Below are 20,147 nucleotides of genomic sequence, written 5' to 3' on the forward strand. Positions count from 1 at the left end.
ACAAAGGCATCTTTTTTTAAAAATATATTTTATCTATTTTGAGAGAAAGAAAGCACACAGGAGGGGGAGAGAGACTGGGAGAGGGAGAGGGAGAGGGAGAGGGGGAGAGAGAGAGAGAGAGAGAGAGAGAGAGAGAGAATGAGAGAATCCCAAGTGGGCTCCACACCATCAGCATGGAGCCCAATGTGGGGCTTGAACTCATGAACCGTGAGATCATGACCTGAGCTGAAATCAAGAGTAAGGCGTTTAACCAACTGAACCACCCAGGCACCCCAAGAAAGGCATCTCTTAAGCGCATGATACAACCACTTTTAATGAACTGGGATCAGCCATCCCTTATCTCTTGTTCTATACCTGTGGGTTTGCACATAGTGGTCTCCGAGTATTAAAGAACTAACTCAGAAAGCCAAAGGCAAGTGGGGGAGGGAAGTGAGGGCAGGTAAGAGAAAAGTGGAATTGGCATCACTTAGAACTCAAACCATTTCAGTCAAAACTGTCTTTGTTTAATAAGAGTTATACTGCCTTTTTTTTTTTTAAAGGTAAAAACTAGGGGCCTGGGTGGCTCAGTTGGTTAAGCATCCAGCTCTTGATTTCAGTTCAGGTAAAGCTCTCACAAATCAGGAGACCGGTTCGTGAGAGCCATCTCTTGAGCCCGGAGATGGGCTCTGCACTGACAGCATGGAAACTGCTTGGGATTCTCTCTCTGCCCCTCCCCTGCTTGCGCAGGGCACCCAAGTGCTATCTCTCTCTGCCCCCCTCTCAAAATAAATACATAACCTTAAAAAAAAAAAAAAAGTTAAAAAACTACTCTGTACTATATTATCACTAAAACCAAATACTCTCTTCTTCAATTCTGTGGTGCTGCAAATGCAGTCCCAGTGTATCCCAATGTATCCCAGTGGTTCTAAAGTATCTCCATATGGCATAAGTATTCTTACTATTTTTTAGGGCGCTGGCAAATTCTGGGCCACCTTTGTCCCTGAAAATAGGGAAAACATCTGGTTGAGGAAGCTGATTGGTAGTCAACAGAGCTTTTTGAAGCTTGATCCTTCCTTCCAAGAGCTGGTCCCACAGAGCTGAGAAAGAGAAAAGAATATCATTCGTTACAAAAATCTTCCCAGTGGGACAGATAGGGAGAGGCAAGAAATCACACCAGTCTCTGCAAAGCATGGCTTTATCACAGCTTCATGCCATGAAAATACCCTCTGTTACAGGAAAAAAACTCAGTATCTTGGAAGCAAATATTTGCTACAAGAGAGAGGGGTAGGCTGAAGCCCAAAGAGAGGAGAAAACTGTTTTCCCCTCAGTATTCCACAGCCGCCAAAGTACGAGAACAGAACCAGCTAAGCAGCTCAATGTAGAAAAGGCTGGCTACGCACAGAAGAATGGGGCTTTAGGCCCCTAGGTAGGTGGGGGACAAATTAATTGGAAGGACACAAGAGAAAAGGAAGAGCCAAAACAAACAAAAACACAAAGAGGAGATCAAATGCAGACACTGTGAAAAATAAGCCACCAGCAAACCATGTACAAACCTATCTGGTTCTTCACAGCTCTTCCTTTCTCCACTTCCTCGGAAACTCTGACACTGGAGAAGGTCATCACTACTCCGTCATCTTCACTATTCCTGCCTTCAGCCCTGTCTTCCTCTCTCTCATTTGTGGAGTCTTCCTCCCCGTGTCCTTCTTCCATACCACTCTCCTCCTCTTCGTCTTCCTCCTCCTCGCTGCTACCAAGGTCATCCATTCCCTTGGTGAATTTTTCAAAGTCACTGATGCTCTGGACACTAAAACCTGGTGTGCTCTCAAAGCAGCTTTTGATCCTCTTCTTCCAGGCCAGACTACTGTCCTTGTCATCACCACACTCCTCTTCCTCAGCAGCACTCGTGGCATCCTCATCAGATCCCTCCAGACCCAGCCCCTCTGAACCTCCATCTCCAGACTCATCCTCATCAGATATTATTTCCTTGTCTGAACAAGAGAAGAAAGAAGAAGAAAAAAAAAAAAACAGATGTTACTTTGAGACAAATATTAGGCCACACCTTTCATTTCAAGTAAAGGGCTGCAGCATCCATCAAAAAAATAAAATGTATGGTTATACTCAATTCAAATATATATTATACATCTACTACCTATAAGAGGCTAAGGGAAAAGCAAAGATGAACAAAACGTAGGTCCTACCCTAACAAAAGGTTCTAGTGGGAAAGGCAGACCCACCAAATACAGACAAGAACCGACAAAGTTTTGATAACCCAGAGGAGGGAGAAATTTTAACTGTGGGGCAAGGTCTGGACCTTGAAGAATGGTAAGATTTCAAATAAGGGAATTAACAGTTTTCCCAAACCTATATCTGAAATATAATTTATCATTAACTAACCCCAATGTACAATCTCTCTCACACCAGTGTACCCTATTTATTACTTACTTAAGCACCTATTATCAGCCAGGTGTACATAAAAGCTAAGGAATGACAAATACAACGTAACACCTGTGGGGTGTCACAGTCTGGTAAGAGTGGTAGATATGTTTGACAATATTCATATCACTATTATCATTACAGCATCATCCGTACACAGTGTATTGGAGGTGAGTGAGGGGATGGGTAAAACAGATGATGGGGATTAAGGAGTGGACTTGTGATAAGCACCGGGTGTTATATGTCTTGAGTCACTAAATTGTGTACCTGAAACTAATATCACACTATCTGTTAACTAAATGGAATTTATTTTTTATTTAAAAAGTCTTTTTTCAGTGCATATTTTATTTTATTTCATTTTAATCCAAGTTAGTTAATATATAGTGTAATGATTATTTCAGGAATATAATTTAGTCATTCATCACCTAACTAAATGGAATTTAAATAAAAATTAAAAAAAAAAAATCCTAGTGCCATTAGTACACAGTGTATGGAAGAGGATCCAACTAACATGCTTGGAAGGATAAGGAATAGCTTCATGTACAGGAGATACTATAATTTTATTCATTAAGCATAAGTAACAGCTGATGTGATAGGTCTTCAATACTTCTTTAAAAAAAACTACAGGGGCGCCTGGGTGGCGCAGTCGGTTAAGCGTCCGACTTCAGCCAGGTCACGATCTCGCGGTCCGTGAGTTCGAGCCCCGCGTCAGGCTCTGGGCTGATGGCTCAGAGCCTGGAGCCTGTTTCCGATTCTGTGTCTCCCTCTCTCTCTGCCCCTCGCCCATTCATGCTCTGTCTCTCTCTGTCCCAAAAATAAAATAAAAACGTTGAAAAAAAAATTAAAAAAAAAAAAAAAACTACATATAGGGGCACCTGGGTGGCTCTGACTTCGGCTCAGGTCATGACCTCACGGTCTGTGGGTTTGAGCCCCACATTGGGCTCTGTGCTGACAGCTCAGAGTTGGGAGCCTGCTTCAGATTCTGTGTCTCACTCTCTCTCTCTCTGCCCCTTCCCCGCTCGTACTCTGTCTCTCTCTCAAAAATTAAACATTTAAAAAAATAAAATAAATTTAAAAAAAAAGAAATTAATCCTTTAAATTCTTTAAATGTATGCCATTTCTCAGATTAAGGGATATTCACAGAGTAGCAGTTAAGAGTCAGACTTGGAGTCAGACTACCTTATGTGAGTCCTGGCTCTTCCACTTACTAGCTCTATGACCTTGAGCAAGTTATACAACCAATCTGTCCCTCAATTTCCTTACCTTTAAAATGGGGATACAGGGCGCCTAGGTGGCTCAGTCGGTTAAGTGTCCGACCTCAGCTCAGGTTATGATCTCATGATTCGTTGAGTTCGAGCCTTGCATCGGGCTCTGTGCTGACAGCTCTGAGCCTGGAGGCTGCATCACATTCTGTGTCTCCCACTCTCTCTGCCCCTCTCAACTTGTGCCCCCCTCTCTCTCAAAAACAAACTTAAAAAAATAAAATAAAATGGGGACAAATACTAGCAACTTCATAAATTATTGAGAGTATCAAATGAGATGATACATGTAATGGTAACAGTAACAACATCTTTTGAAAACTGTGTTCTAGTCTCTGAGAACTTAAAGAGCTACCACAATGCCTAACACATGGTGAAGCCCAATAAGTATTATAACATTTGTCTCACAATTGGCCCCTCTATCAGTCTCTAGGCAAAGAATGTGAAATGAGCTTACCAGGAGCCCCCAGAACCATAACGGGTAATCATCCATTAAGCAACTAATCATGGATATCATGACCTGAATGATAGTTTCTTTTATATCATCTGTGCATTCTCAGCCTGGCACCTCTAACCTCTCTAAAGGGGGGGAAAAATGGCATCCACTAAGTAACCACCATATCCAGCCCCTTCTTCCACTGAGAAACTTACAATGCTAATGCTTTAAAACTATAAGCTGATGGGGCACCTGGCTGGCTCAGTTAGAAGAGCATGCAACTCTTAATCTTGGGGTTGAGAGTTCAAGTCTCATGTTGGATGTAGAGATTACATTTTAAAAATTTCATAAAAAGAAATAATAAAAAATAAAACTATACGCTCATGTCCTCACATCCTCCTAAGGCCCTTGCAGGGGAGAGGGAAGGATTATATTATTTTTACAATGGCAAAAAATGAGTTTCACAAACTAGTATTGAATTATACAGTGACCCAATGCAAGACTCGAAAAACCAAAGGAAAAGGGTCAAAATCCATGAGTAGCATGCTCATCGGACGCAATTCTTTCTCAACACATAGCCCTGTCCAATATCCATTATCTTTTCTTTCCATTTTACAGTGAACCATTAACTTAAACATAAGGATTATATAAACTTAATAGCTTTGAGCTTTAGAATCCTTAGGAACTGAAATTAACTACCTCTTAAGGTCCTTTCTAATGCCAAATCCATGGTCTCTCCTAAGAGAGTAAGTGGGGGCACACACACAGACTAATCATCCAAAACAAAAACAAAGACAAAACCCCACAACTTTAACCCTAAAATATTAGGAAAGAAAGAGAAAGCAACATGCAAATATGTCTACTCACCAGATGAACCTGGCAGTGTCTGCTCCCAGGGGTCTTCCTTCCAAGCTTTTCTAGAGGTAGCCTTGCCAGAATACCTTTTGTCCGTGTCCAAGAGGGAGGCTGATGCCAATTTTCTAATGCTACCCACTGCCAGAAAATCACCTTCCCCATCTTCCCCTTCATCAAACCTGTCAATCACTCTGGCAGCAGTGGCTGGAGGGGAGGGAGTGGGGGGAGAGTAATCAGTATCTCCAGGTTAGAAGGAACTTTAAGAGTAACCCTGTTCAACCCTTTCAACTCACACTCTACAAAATCCCCACCAACTTCCAGGAACAGGAAACTCATTACCTCTCTAGACCACAGTCTTACTGCTGTTCTTGAACAGAAAGTTGACCTCTGCGCCTACTAGTTGGACATATTTCTAGGCCTTGGATTATAAAAACTAGCCTAACTCCTCTTCCATTTGTGACAGTCGCTCAAATATTTAAGTCAGCCATCTATCCTCACTCCATCCCATCCCTAAGGGAGTCTGCTTATTCTGGCTCAACAGCCCCAACTTCTTCAACTGATATTCCTAAAACACGGTCCAGCACTCACATTTATCCTTCCTTATTCTTCCTTCCTCACACTTCTCTGATTCAAGTCTAAAGCAGGATTACTCCCAACTAGACCTTGAACATCAGCTTACAGAACAGCCGTCCCATTCGTCAGCCCCTGAGCAAATGTCTTGAGGCCTAGGGAGGCTTAAACAGCCCCATGGAATCCCACTTCTTCCTTCAATCTCCTAGTAAGTTCCTAGGGGCAGGCCGACTTAAAAAACGCTGAGACTTCCTTCTCATTTCTAACTTAATACCGGTAAGGGCATCCTGAAAAGATAACTTCCAACCAACTACCAGACCCCCTGTTCCCTGCTACAGCCCTCCAAGTCCCCGGGATGCTCCAGCCACCCGAGCACCAAGTCTGGAGTGCGGCTCAGAAGGAAGCCGAAGTCCTCCTCCTGAGCCCGGCCAACCCTCCCGGGAGGTCGTTTTCCTCTATGCCAGGATGAGCCGAGTAGGCCAGGCGGCGAGGCCTGGCTGCCGGCCTCTCTCGCGCCGCCCGGGTCTGCCCGAGGCTGGACCCACCGCTCCGCACGTGGCTTTTCCCCAGTCAGGCCTCACCCTCCTCCGGGTCGGCCTCAGGATCCGCCTCGCGCGGGCGCGGGTTCAACAATTGTTCCAGCTGCAGCGCCAGGGGCTGCGGCCCCGCCATCGTCACCAGGTCTCGCTCTGCGCCGTGCCCGTCAACGTGCAGCCCCAGCCCTGGCCCCGGCCCGGACGCTCTCTCCCCGCCGGGCCCTGTTGCCCAGAGACTACTCCCCAGAACAGCCAGGGAGCGCAGACAACCCCGCTCTCGCTCGGGGCCGGCCACTTCCGGGAGGCGCGCGCGAGGGGGCGGGGCCTGCGCGTCACTACAGGCGTTGCTAGGAAGAAGGCGGAAGCGCGCGGAAGGCTGAAGGGATTGTCGCCATCCCGGCGCGCGTGCGCGTGCGCCGAGGGGGTGTGTGAGGTGGTCCGGGAGCGCGCCAGGGCACGTGGCCGCCGTTGGCGCTGAACCGACGTTGCTTTGCGCGCGACCCTTGTCCCCTTGTATAAAATACGCTTCAAGATTTGTCCGAGATTCGCTTAGAAATAAAGTGTGGTGTAGCCATGGCCTATCTATGGTGGCTGTTATGAAAAGAGGAGGGAGTAAATAAAGGGTAAGCACTTTCAGCCTCAGGTGCGCTTTCGGGCACTGGGACCAAAATAGGTTTGACATTTAGCAGTTTAACAGTCTGGAGGAGTCTGGGGCCGGGCACACGCCTCTGACCCTGCGGTGGTCGGGATTTAAGAATCCTACGTCAGCGATGTGCATGTGTAAGTGCACGGCGGACTGTTGGCGTCCTTATTCACAGGAATAATTAGAAATAGCTATGGTTGTGCCTAAATAAAGATCGTTCTGTAGTTTCTCCAAGTAGCCTTGTCTTAGGGAAAAGGGGGATGATGGTGGCGATTACTCTATTGCATACCCTCATTATTGATATCTGGTCAAAGGTGAGGATATACTCAGACACTTGAAACTGGTGCACAAATGCAGAAAAATTCATGTCTACTGTATGAGAGGCACAGGTAGACTCAAAATATAGAGACTTAATAGGATCAATTTAATTACACCCAGCCACACGGAAAGATACTATCCCTTTATATTCTCTTTCTTCATGAAGCATTCCCTAACTGCCCGCTGTGTGGCAGGCACTGCTAGATGAGATACAAAGATGAGCAAGTTAAATTCTCTCCTGACGGTGATCAGCCCCCCACTAAGGGGGGCGGCGGGGGGGTGGGCAGACAAACTTGTAAACAGAACTGGCAATAAGGGATGAGGGTGAGTACAAAGTGGTCTGTTCCTTCCAGTATCTGTTTGAGGTCACCTGTAGAAACCTTGAACAACCCCCCTCAAACAGAAACTGCATCAAAAGAGTCAAGAAAAGAGATGTTAAGGGTGCCAGAGCAGTTGGATCCCACAGCTGACAGCCTGGGAACCCTCAGCTCACCAGTGTTTCCTGTGGAATTTAAGGGAAGTGAGGGTCCCTGACTTTCACAGTCTTAATATGCCCTCAAGGTCAAGAGCAATGAGAGACCCATCCCTTTAGTGTGGCTTGTTTCATGTCCCCTTCCCAGGTGGCTGCAGAGGGGAAGGAGAACCAGTCTTAGGGCAGATTCCTTCAGACTTGAAAGGAAAGAATGCCAACCTAGGACAGGAGCACCTAGGTAGGGGACTCAGGCAAAAGCAAACTGCTTTTTACCAGCAGCAAGAAAATTCAGGCTAGAGAACAGCTCCCCCCCCCCCCCCCCCTTATTTTGTTAACATATTCTCTGTAATTGCAGCCTGGTGCCTGCTGTCTGGAGCCTCCAAAGGGAAAGCATGCCCCTCAGGCTGCAACAGGGAGCCATTGCCCTGGGCTTCAAAAGACAAAAATGTATCTCTCCACATTTAGGAAGCTACTTCCCCCAATCCTCTTCTGTTCCTATTTTGAACAATAGTGCTTAGAATCCTTGCCTTCAAGGTAAAGAAAAGGGAAAGAAGGGGGAAGGGGAAACAAGACAGGTCAGAGACCACCTCTAAGCTGTCGTGCAAACAAGACACACTGGTGGCTGGCTCTGGGCAGAAAATGCCCTAGTCCTGCTTATCTATACTCTCCCTTCACTGTCCTGGTCTCCTCTGACTTGGAAAGCCTTTGGAGGAAGGAATCAAGACTACGCTACTCCAGTCACACACATCCCAGGGCCCCCCAAATGCTTCTGCTTTCTTACCCCATACTGAGGGGAGAGAGGGAAAGAAAGAGGAAAGAATTCTAGGACTTAAGATGCAGCCGGAGAGACGTTGAGACCTGGGGCTGGAGAGCATCCTCCTGAACGTTCTCTCTAGGGGGCCCTCCCTGCCTGCATTCCAGTATCTAGAGAAATGAGGAGGGATTTTCCTGATGGGAAAGGATCTGGAGATGGAGGGTGGACTACAAGAGAGGATACTTCAAAGACTATGCCTCCTAGAAGAAACTTAAGCCTCTAACTGCTCTGGGCGTGAGAGCTGATGTGAAGATCAGAAGGATGGGAATGACCGGGAGCACTCTCCCCAAAGAACAGTCTTCTCCAGAGGCAGTCAGAGGGTCTCCCCATTCACAGTGCTGCTGCCTAAGGGCTGCAAAGTGACAGAGAGATGTAGGGATAGCATAAGATGGGCAGGAGTGACATTGGATTGCCCCCCACCACTGTCCCAATCAACAATTCCTATGACCAGGAGTTTCAAGAGTTTAGGGAAACCAGGTTCTTCTTACCTGCCTCTCTTCTCAGATGCCATCAATCCCCAGGTCCCAGGTCCCTACCAATGCCTGTCCTGGTCTCCAGGAATAGTTTCCCTTCATTTTGTACAGCCCTAAAGCAGTTCCCAGTCTCCTCCAGCCTGGAGAAGTTGGTGGGTGAGCTTCGGCTCCGTAGCCCAGGGCAGATGGTAGCTTCCTGAGGCTGGAGCCCTGAGGGCAGATGGCCAGAGGCACAGAGGTGGCAGCTTTAAGATGGCTGCAGGGAGAAAGCAAACTGCCAAGCCCAACTAGAGAGGAGATTGCCCTCCTAGGAGGGAGGGGACTGCCTTGTTGCTCCTCTGTGGCCCTTGAGCCTCTCCCGGGAGGCCCCAGCTGGGCTGCCTGGGAGCGGTGCAGCGCTTCTCTGCAGCTTAGGGCCAGAGGTGAGCATAGCTGCTCTGATGGGAAGGAGAATAGTCCCTGATATCTCTAGACCTCCTCCTCTCAGGTGGCTCCAAATTTGACTACTAAGCTTTGCCACCTTTTCAGGTACTTATTAGGGTTCAGTATCCAGAGCCAAGAGGGAAAGACTGCCCTGCTGCCACCGAGTGAGAGAGAGGAAATGAGTCCACACTGAGCGCCCAACTCAAAACGCTTCTTAACAAGTACCCGATTCCACAATAAAGCTGCTAAATAATTCAGCAGCCTTGATAGGAGAATGCAGCTTCTCATGAGCGTACGTTCAGTTAAATGAATGTCTTTAAAGGGGGTGGCCATAATGAATAAGTTGGCTGTGATTTAATGTATATAAACGCTAAAAGGGCAAAAACAGCCGATCCAGTGATTGGATACAAAGCAGATAAAGAAATGTGCTGCATGCAGAGGCTAGGAGTTTCAAAAGTCTCCCCGTATTTCATAAATTTGGATTTTTGAAAGAATACTGTCAGGTTCCTTGCTGACAGTCCGCCCATTAGATAAGCCGTCATATGGATGCAGTAAAATATTGCTTATTTTAAAGGCTTCTCTGCAGGAAAGATACACTTGGTTGTGTTTTAACAAAATATGAAAATGACAACGGAAATTATGTGCCATTTAACGTAAAACCTTTGATTTTTAAAACGAAATAAATAATCCAGACTGAAATCTAGGTGATATAGAAATGAAATTCTGGAACTCAAATAGCATCTAATATTAAAAACACACACGTATTTCATAGTAGATAAATATTTAAATTCCTTCCATGTTTAATGAAGGCTTGGGAGGGATTGAAGTACTTTTCAGAACCTATTGGCAACTCCCAGGTAAAATTTGATTTCTTTATTGGTTATTTTTGCTCATCTTTCAGAGAAAGGTAATATGTATCTTGTGCCAGATGAAATAGTTTTCTTTCTAGAAAACTTCAAATGTAACAAATACTATAAAACAACTACTTCATATCAGTTCTCTGAAAGGGATTAAAGTATTTCATTTCTAGCTGTACCCTACATTCATTTTACGTTATCTTTTAAACCACCAAATTAGAGAGCAGGATTATCTATGGGAAGTGAATTGAAACTGAAAAGGACCACCTCTAACTATATATTTACAAGTAACTGACTATCACAAGTCCAGTTTTGCACGTGCAGAATGGGGGATAGAGACAGTGCATGGGCTCTCATGCCTAATCATACCCGGACCACTCATTTTTAGCCATGGATTTGATTTCTATTTCAAATTCTATATTAATTTATCAGCAAACAGCTCTTCAACTGTATCAGTTAAACCCACAGAATGCAAATCGGTAGTTAATAACAGCGGGAAGCCACGGAGAAAAGCTTGGCTGGCATTAGCAAGGGGATTCAGCCATAGCCAAGGTAAAAACATAGCCCAGTCCTGCTTCTCTTCCCTCTGGCTTCTGAGGTGTCATTCAGCTCCCCATCAGGCCTCACCTCTACTTGTTAAAACATCAAATGACACACCAAATATCTAAACATCAGATTTTCTATTTTTATTAAAAACTCACAAATTTATTCAACATGTTTTCTTTCATACAGTGAATGGTCTAATATGCACTGGAGGTCACACAAGCTTAGGTTTATCAGAACAATAAAAGACATATGAGAAATTTAATATATAAAGAAAAAAGTAGCAGCTGTTGACTGCATATTTGACCATAAAATTTAAATATTTTGGACTTTTATTTTAAAGACACAAAAATAAAACCTGTGTGGGTCTATATAAGTCATATTAACAATTCCATGAATGTTCAACAGGACTAAAAATTAGCAAAGATGTTTTTTTTTTAAACCTTGTAACACTTTTTTTCTTTTTTTTTTTAACACTTTCTCAGGTTGTGGTGCCAGGCACCTTTACAGTATTTGTGCTATAATTATTCTATTTGGCAAGTGTCTGAATATCATGTTTTCTCTTTGCCTTGTGTAAACAACACCTTTTTACATACTAGCACAGTGAGCTGCGAGCCCTGCAAATCTGTCAGAACATCTACAGGAAAAGAAAATGAACAATTTTGGTTGATTGCTCAAAACATTTTGTTTTTGAACAAGAGGTTTCAAAACAGGATATATTAATAAAACACTGAACTCCTGAATTTAACATTATACGTAAACAGTTGACTGTTTTTAGTTCAATAGTCTTTTTTTTTTTAATTTTTTTTTTTTTTTGTATGTGTGAAGGTAGAATACTTTCTTGTACGGTTGATGTTCAAGTCATTTTACTGAGGTCTGGCTAGAGACCATCCTTATCGAGGGTGTCTGTGTGTATCTGTGTGTGTGTGTGTGTGTGTGTGTGTGTGTGTGTGTAGAGCTTTGTGAAGGTAGAAGAGTTGATACTGAGGGCTTTACATTTAGAATTTTGCAATTTTGGCAAAAACAAAAACCAAAAACCCAGATAGACAAAAAATATATATATATATATATAGTCCCACCTGATGCACAGCAGGTCGGCGTTTCTGAAGCTATAAGAGTTTGTTGTCGCTGTTGCTGAACTCTGAGACAACACTAGTGAATTTCCCAGAGCCAGAACCCTCCTGGCTGGCCCGAGAGCGCCCCGGGCTGCTCCACCTCCCTCACCCGGCTGCGCCTCTCGGCCTCCCTCCCCGCGGCTCCCGGCGTCACCACTGGCTGTGCGCCCTCGCCGCCTCCGTGGCTATTTCTCTGCAGCCCTCTGGCCAGGTGCGCAGGCTCGAAGAGTCTGCCCCTGGATCCGGGTCCAGGTGGAAGATGGGGAGACGTCTGAATATCCCTTCCGGAGCCCCAGTTCTGCACCTTGCCAGTCAGAGCACGGATCCCAGTTCTACTTCCAGGAGGATTTGGATCCTGTTTCTTGTCCCCCTTTCCCGTCTGGACTCGCCAGACGGAAAATGGTCCCCGAGGCTGAAGGAAGTGTGTGTGTATGGGGTGGGGGGGGGTGACTTGCTTTTATGTTTTTTTTTTCTTCTTTTTTCTATTTTTCTTAAATAAAGGTTCATTTCTGTACAACCACGAACTCCGCGGACCGTGCGAGACCCCGCTACCACACGGCCGCCTCGTTCATTTCGGGCGGGTGAGACAGGTGGTTCCCGTAGCTCGCCCCGCCGTTGACCGACAGTGATGAGAAGGGCGGGCTGGGCCCGAAGACCTCAGCCGACATTGAGTGTAGAGGCCCGGGCAGGCTGGGCTCAGGGCTGGGCGAGTCCCCGGGGGGGTGCGCCAGGATGTCAGTGAACCGCTGCGCCTCGCTCGACGGGTGGTGGCCCGGCAGCGGGTGCTCCAGGCCGCCCAGGGGCGTTCCGGAGGGCCCGGACGACGGCACGAAGGGCAGGTCCACCGGCGTCTGAGCCTGCGAGGACGGGGGGCCTTGCGGGAAGAAGTCATAGTTGCCCCCGGGCCCGTAGTACTCGCTCTGGTAATCTGCGGAGCGGCGGGGAGGAGGGTGTCAGGACGGCGGAGAAAGGACGCGAAGGACAACTCGGGGAACTCGCCGTCGCGGGCTCCCCTGCGGCGCTGGCCGCGGGGAGGAGGCTTGGTGCAAACAGCGGAGCTGCTCCTGGCCAGCTCGCCCGCCTCGTTCGCGGTCGGGAATTTGGCCCTCGCTCTGGACTACCTCCTCTTGATTTACCCTCCGGCCTTCCCCATCTCCCCCACTCGAAGCGCCTCCCGCGCTGCCACCCGCTTCCAACGAAGCCAAGCCCGGCTGGCCGCTCCCCGCCTCTGGGCCGCACACTCACCTCCGTAAAAGGAGAAGGGTCCGTTGGGTATGAGCTCGCCCGGCTCCAGGCGGTCCACGAGCGGCCGCATCCGGCGCGGACTGCGGAAGAAGGCGTGGCGCCGGGCTCCCAACGCGCTCAGCTGCTTCATCCTCCGTTCCTTGGAGCGTCTGTTCTGGAACCAGACCTGAAGCACACACGCGGCGGGGTGAGGCTCGGGAGACAGCCCCCCCCCCCGCCCCGCCCCACACACACTTCGGGTGCGGGGGCCGATCGGCCCCTAACCCCTCTAACCGCTAGCTGGACTCAGGGCTCCGCGCGCGCGCGCATGTGTGTGTGTTGTGGTGCGTGGGGGTTATGTCTGAGTAGGAACGCCAAGGGCGGCCCCTGAGCCAATGGTATACAGGATTCCCGACTGGGGACCTGGGCAAGCCGCCCTGCCCGACGTGAGGCAGTCGGAGTTGTTTCCAATATCACACTGTCACAGTTACATCTTCTGGGGGCTGTACACACATAGACACTCAACCTCCCCAAATAGTGTCAGACACACGCGGTTTCCCGTCCAGGGTCCCTGGCAGCCCCCTCCCCCATGACGGTGAGAGAGAACTAAACAGTCTCCTGCTGACACCCAGTCTGCCAATGATAGTGACACTAAAACCCACAATCTCCTTTTCAAATCCACGCAAAATCTCCCAGTGCCGAATATACTTATCCACAGCCTCTCACTGAAAACACAGACACGCAAACTTCCCTTCACTACGCACATGTTGGCACAGCCTCTCAGAGGCTGCAAGGAGGGCGGCGGCCTGGCTGTGTGTGCCTCCCAGCCTCCCAGGCACATCCACCCACACCCTTGCAGAGCCTCCACAGGTAAACCAGACACCTAACCTTGGGCCTGAGTCTCAGGCCCAAATCATACGCAGCCTGGAGTCCTCACAACACACTGGCACAGCTGCCCAGATGTCCACCTTCTCCCTACCCCATCCCACTTTAGACCGCCAGAGGCTGAGCTGACTCCAGCTCCGACCTTTTCCTCTTCAAACCAGGACTCCCCCCCCCACCACCTCTCTCAGGAGAAGCTCTGGGGCTTGTCTAACCGCGGCAAGAGACCCACAAAACAGAGGAGGGGGACACAGAGGGAGATCAGTGTTGTGGAGGAGCCACTGGAACTGACTCACTCCGGCATGCTCAGAGAACTCTCCGTTCCTCATCTCTGCAGAAGAAAGGGTCCCAACTCCCCTTGCAGTGTCCAACAATGTCCCCTTCCCCGGACACTTGCTGAGCTCACCGTCCCCCCCCCCCCCCCCCACTCTGCCACTACCACCACCAGCTTTGGATCGGGAAGTGGAGCAGGCCTAGGGATTTCCAGATGCTCTACGCCACAGGCCACACCTCACAGGTCGCCAGGGTAGGGGTGTGTCTGGGCCTCTCCACTCCTCCCCCTCCAGCCTCCCTGAAACTGCAACCCTGCTTGAGGTTGGGTTTCCCCAGCTAGGCCTGGATGCCAGTGTAGAGGAGCCTATAGGTCCCAAGGGGAACTGAGTAGCATGCCCAGGCCCCGACCTGGATGACACGCATGTTGAGGCCAGTCTCCTGAGCCAGCTGCTCCCGGATATGGCGCGTGGGCTTGGGAGTGGCAGCAAAGGCTGCCTTCAGAGTCTCCAGCTGCTTCGCCTTGATGGTGGTGCGGGGCCCCCGCCGCTTGGCGCCCAGGTTCTGGTCATCATTCTCATTGCTGCCCCCTTCCTTGTCGGATACGTTGGCGCTCTCCGAGTCCTTGGCATCATCCTGCGACGGGTCTTGGGAGTCTGGAGACAAACTGGGGTCGCTGCCCGTGGTGGCTGGGGAGAGGGAAGGGACAGGTGAGCAGCGGCCTTAGTGGGCCTCCTTCCCCCAGGAACCCCACCCCTAGCAAGTTGGGAATTGGGGCCTCACCCGAGTGGAGGCTGTTCTCTTTGGCGACACTGCTATTGCTTAGGTAATCCTCTTTGCAGACAAACTTGTTCTCGTCGATGATATAGAGCTCCTCGCCAGTGGACAGCTGCTTGTTACACATCATGCAGGTGAAGCAGTTTAGGTGAAACACTTTGCTCCGCGCTCTCCGCACCAGGTCGCTAGGGGAGATGCCCTGCGCGCAGCCCGCGCATTTGGTACCGAAACATCTGCGGAGTGGAAGAGGACGGGTTGGTGAGGAGCAGGGCAGGCGGGGAGAGGCCGGGAAAAAGACGTTAGAGAAAGAGAGAAATAGAAAGTGGAGGGTGAAGAAAAGGATGGGGGAAAAGAAGAGAGACAGCCAAAAAAAAAGAGGCAGAATGCCGATCAAGCAGGCAAGAAGGCCGGAGAGAGCGCGGGGCACCAGTGAAAAGTCAATGGGGGAGATACACATGGTTACGGTGAGAGAGCGAGGGGCCCAAGCTGCTCCCCTCCCCCACCAGGCCTCATGCCCAGTGCTGTCCCAGAGGAAAAGAGCGCCGCGGAAGAAGGCGGCAAGGCGGCGATGGGAAGGGGGAGGGAGGCACTTCTTTTCTTATTAGATTCAGAGAACAGTCAAATTTTAATTAGAGCTCCATGTAAACGCGACCCGAGCGCTGCTTTTCTCTCCTAGCGTCGCCTCTCTTTCACTGCACAAGGACCTGCGCATAGGCTGGGGGTTGGCAAAGTCCAGTCCCACCGCGGGTGAAGAAACAGCCGCGGAGCACGCAGACGGCTGCAGCTGGGCCGCCGCCACGTTCAAGCCCAAAGCCCGGCAGGTTGGCACAAGCTAGAGTCACCGCGGGGCTCTAGGTGCTGGGCTGCGCTTTGCGGGAGCCAGGCCTTTGGGGCCCACTGGCAGCTGGCACCGTTCGCTGTTCTCCGGTTCGGCTCCAGCCAGTACTGGGGACGCCAGGTGCGGTCAACCGAGGTTCAGAGGCTCAGCCCGCGCTTGCTCCGGGCAAAACCAGCCTGCACAGCGCTTTTCTCCATGGTTCCCCGCAATCAGAGCCACGCTTCTGGGGACAGTGTTGGGGACAGCGCGTTCTGGGCCTCTGAGCAAAGCGACCTGGATGGCCTCGCACCCCCACCCCTTCTCCCAGTTTGATCTGTCACCAGAAACTCAGAGAAAAGCAGAGACCAAGTCAATCGAGTAAACTGAGAGGTTTCAAACCAGTACAGAGGAATTAAAATTCGCATTTGCTTCTGTTCTTCTCGGTTAACTTGTGTGTTTGTGTGGATTTCGGGGCAAGATAGTGAGTTTAAGAGAATAAATTAAAATGCTAAACGAAGGAGGGGCGTCTGGAGAAGTCTCCCGGCTCACACGAGCCGGCCTCGGTTTTTCCCGGTTTCAGCAAGGAGGTGGTGGGGCGAAGGAAAGGCGGGCAGTGCCTGGGAGAGCTCCGAGCGGAGCCTATGCCACAAAGCCGAGGTTCGCGTTGGGCGGAGACCGAACCTCCCGTCAACCCAGGCAGCCTGGAAGCCCAGGGAAGGGTCTTCCCGGAGGCTGGAGCCTTGGGGCATTTCACAAGCACCTAGCAACTTGCCTAGGCCGGCGCTGGGAGGCTGTTCGGGGTTTCAAGAACACCCTGGGATATGCAGGATAGGCATTAGGGCTGGGTTTTTCCCTGCCGCCACCAAGGCACAGGACTCAGACACTTTACGCAGAAGCCTCTGTGGTTCCCGCCAAGGCGATTTGGAGGCAAAAAGAAGTGGCTTGGATGTAGCCCGGGCTTCTAAGCCCAGCCTGGAGGGCAAGCAACCTGGGAGGCTCGGAGAATGCAGTTGTTGGAGAGCTCAGAGCGGGGAAAGACCAGAGGTGGGGTTACAATGCCGGAGGCTGTGCTGCCCCCTTCTAGGCTTGGAGGGGCTTCTAGGCGGAAGTGGATTCAGAACCTTTCTTCCCAGGCACGTGTAGCTAAGCCCAGACCCACAATTTCCAGGAGGCAAGCAGGGCCACCTCCCAGGTGCCCTGTGCACCAGCTGACGAACAGGCGGGCGCCCGTGGGACTTGGCTGCCCTCTCCAAAGGCTGCTCCTAACGCGGTTGCTTCGGCCACGCTGACCTCTCATCCGAATCTGGCCGGCAAGGGCCCTCGGGGAGGGAGCAGCAGAGGTGCCCCAGGGAAGTACTCACCGGAAAAAGTCGTTCTTGCAGTAGAGCTTGCCTTCCCGGGAGAAGCACTTCTCGGTCAGGTTGCATTTACATTCACAGCACTGGACGCACTTGACATGCCAGGCCCTGTCCAGCACATTCAAGAGGAAGCGGTCCAGGATGGGCCTTTTGCAGCCGGCACAGTGCACCATGGTCTTTGGTTTTGGTCGGGTGAGGCCGGGAGAGAGAAGAGCAGGGAGAGCCTAGGGGATGGCTCCCAAAGACGATACCCAGAGCTCCCCAGCCCCTCCAAAAAAGAGGAGACACACTGGGGGTGCAGGCCAAAACCCGCACCAGGAAATCAGAAGGGGGTGAAAATGAGGCTGATGCGGGGCGAAGGGCACCTCGGTGGAGTGTGCAGCCTGGGAGTCCCAGGGCCCCGGGGCACCGCAGCCCCGCCGAAGCTCCCGGGGCGAGGAAGAGTCTCCGGCCGGCGAGAAAGCCACTCTTCTGCCCAGAGCCCGCGGAGGAGTGAAGGTCACCGAGAACGGCGATGGGAACAGAAATAAATAAAACGGAGACGGAGAAGGAAGAGGACGACGCAGCGAGCTCGGGTCGCAGGGAGAGCGCCGTGGAGTTCTCTTGGGCTTGAGGTAGAGCTGTCAGAAGTCAAAGTGCATCTGCTTTTGTCGGAGTATGGGGGCGGGTGTGTGTGTGCCGGGCTGCCTGCCACCGGGATTTCCCCTCCTCTTTTTATAAAAGAAAAGAACAAAACGAGTAGAGAAGCTTTGGATCCTAAACTGCCGGCATCGCGCAGCGGGTCCGAACGCGCCGGGCGCCCGCGGTGGGCCTGGGGGAGGGGGCGGGGGCAGGCCAAGGGAGGAGGGAGGGAGGGAGGCCAAGGCAGGAGGAAGATCTCGTTGTTGATGATTGTTGCGGCTTAGGTTCCCCCCCGTTTGGAGAAGTGTTTGTGTCAGTCGAGATTGCAGAGGGACAACTCCAGGCGGACGCAGCGAGGTGCGCTGGCTCACTCCCCACCGCCCCAGCCCCGTCACCTCGGCCCGTGGCCTGCCTGGCGGCCTCCGTGTTTTCGGGACGGCCCTCCCTGCTCCTGGACTCCTTCGGGGAGGTGATACGGTCTGGCTCCTCACCGCGCCTGGCCGTGCATCGTGGCTCCAGTCACAACTCGCGGCCGCCTGGGCGCGCAGCCCCGCATCGCTCGGCCCGCGCTCGGGCTGCCTGCGTCCAACCCCACAGTCGCGCGACTTTCTTTTCCTTTTCCCCCTTTTTTCGTTGTGGTGGCAAATCTGGGTTTCCTTTCTAGCCTTTCCTTCCTTCCTTCCTTTTTTTTTCTTTTGCAGCGGGAGGAGTCAGGGGGAGGGGGAGTAGCTTGGAGAGCTTTAAAAAAAAAAAAAAAAACGTCCTGGTGCAGCAGCTACAGTTCTGCGAGGCTGGAACAGCTCAGCAAGGGCCGCTGCTGTCGCCGCCCAGGCCGCAGTTCGTTGCTGGCTGTCCCCGGACAAGCGTCCCTCTGTCCCTGGTCTCCTGGCCCAGTCCGCCGCCCTGGCGCGTCTCTCCCCAGCTCCGGCGGCTCGGTCACTGCTCCTGGCTGTTGGCTGAGCTCTGGAAGCCCCCTCGCCTTAATGCAGCGCCCGCCGACGTCACCGCGGCCTGCGACCAATCAGCGGCTCGCGGTCCCTCTGTAAACCATTCTGCATCCCCCGGCCGGGGAGAGTGCCGGGAGACCGCGTTTAGAGGATCAGTGGCGGCCGCATCCGCGGCCGGGCGCGGTGCGGGCGGCGGGCAGCGAGGTGCCCGAGCCCCTCCTGCTCCGGTAAGGCCTCGGTTTCGATGGGAAGGACTGAGAGCGCGGGAGTAGGAGCAGGCGGAGGGTAGACTACAATTGGAAGGTGGGATTAATCTAAGGTTGAGCCTTGTTGAAGGTTGGGGTGCAGCTGGGTCCGGGAGCCCCGGCGGCCCTGGTGCACTGTTTGACTTTGCAGTTCAGCGGGTGTTGGGCTTCTCTCTCTCTCTCTCTCTCTCTCTTTCTCTCTCTCTCTCTTTCTCTCTCTCTCTCTCTCCCCCCTTCTCGCTTTCTTGGCCTAGAAGTTTGTCCCGGGCACAGCGTGCGTCTTTGGGGGAGTGGGGGAGGGAGGGCGTTTGGCAGCAGAATCTTCTCCTCCGGTCCCTCCAGTGCCTCTTCCCCCAGTGCATCCAGAGTCCACGGGTCTTGGTCTCCCGGAGATCTGGGTGTCTGTTGCCCGCAGCGCGGTCTTGGAAAGTTGATTCCGGCGGTTTCCTGGTGGGGGCGGGGGAGACCGGAGGCGCGGTGCCCGGGAGGGGGAAAGGAGTGGGTGGGGAAGCGCCTCGGGTGAGGAGTTGCAACCCAGGCGAGAAGTTGTGAGAAAACTGTGATCCGGAGACACCTTTTACATACAAAAAACAAACGACTAGGCGGGAAACCGCAGGGCATCAGTGGCGGCTGGTGGGTGGTGGTATGGCAGCGGGAAGCTCCGTCTGGAGCTGCACTGAGAGGCTTCAATGGATTCGGGTGTGCAGCGTGAGGGCAGAGTGGGCCCGGCTCCCTTCCTCCCCCGTTCCAGGCTCTGGGCTTGCCACAGCTTCCCGAGACCACCGCAGACCACACCCCCTGTAGTTCACTCTTCAGGGAGCCCTTCCTCCCGAATTCCGAATATGACCCTCGGGACCACTGCCCCGGGGCCGGTTATTCCAAATGTGGGGTTAAGGTGCGGGTCCTGGGAACCTCAGCCTCCAAGAGTCACTCTATTTCCCTGGCCTAGATCAGTCAAATTCCAAATTCCTTTCCGACAGACAGCACTACTTCTGTGCCAAACGGGATTTCTCCTGAGGTCTGAAGGTGTCAGGGCTGGGCAGTCCTGTTTTTGCTCCTCGTTTTTTGTTTTTGTTTTTGTTTTGTTTTGTTTTGTTTTGTTTTGTTTTGTTTTGTTGGGGGGGTGCTAAGAAGACGCATTCAGCCCTACCGTGGAAGAAAATAAGGACGGGCACCCAGCCAGGTCTAGTTGGCATTTTGGAATTGGCCTTTCGATCCCACTAGTGGTGTGGGACTCAGAGATTCCACACAACGGCCGGGGACTAAGTTGGGGGAAATGC

General features: G+C 51.3%; 2 protein-coding genes across 6 annotated transcripts in view; both read right to left on the bottom strand.

The window, feature by feature from the left end:
• AATF (apoptosis antagonizing transcription factor) overlaps positions 1-6,363 on the bottom strand; it is a 106,065-nt gene extending 99,702 nt beyond the window's left edge. For all 5 annotated transcript variants that reach the window (XR_007146854.1, XR_007146856.1, XM_047832737.1 and 2 more), the window contains exons 1-4: positions 6,114-6,363; positions 4,975-5,166; positions 1,533-1,967; positions 939-1,076 (exon numbers count right to left, since the gene is read on the bottom strand). Coding sequence is in view for 3 of the 5 variants with exons in the window: in XM_047832737.1 (XP_047688693.1) it covers positions 939-1,076; positions 1,533-1,967; positions 4,975-5,166; positions 6,114-6,204 (856 nt within the window). In the remaining 2 variants the exon portion in view is untranslated. The remainder of the gene's footprint in view (positions 1-938; positions 1,077-1,532; positions 1,968-4,974; positions 5,167-6,113) is intronic.
• A 4,368-nt stretch (positions 6,364-10,731) lies between these two features.
• LHX1 (LIM homeobox 1) lies at positions 10,732-17,227 on the bottom strand. Its single transcript, XM_047833108.1, has 5 exons — positions 17,058-17,227; positions 14,886-15,112; positions 14,514-14,791; positions 12,972-13,137; positions 10,732-12,654 (listed from the first exon to the last, which is right to left on the bottom strand). The coding sequence occupies exons 1-5, from the start codon at positions 17,225-17,227 to the stop codon at positions 12,275-12,277; spliced, it is 1,221 nt and encodes a 406-aa protein (XP_047689064.1). The 3' UTR covers positions 10,732-12,274.
• Positions 17,228-20,147: the final 2,920 nt, after the last annotated feature.

Source organism: Prionailurus viverrinus, chromosome E1 (assembly GCF_022837055.1).
Source record: "Prionailurus viverrinus isolate Anna chromosome E1, UM_Priviv_1.0, whole genome shotgun sequence".
NCBI classification, from domain to species: domain Eukaryota; kingdom Metazoa; phylum Chordata; class Mammalia; order Carnivora; family Felidae; genus Prionailurus; species Prionailurus viverrinus.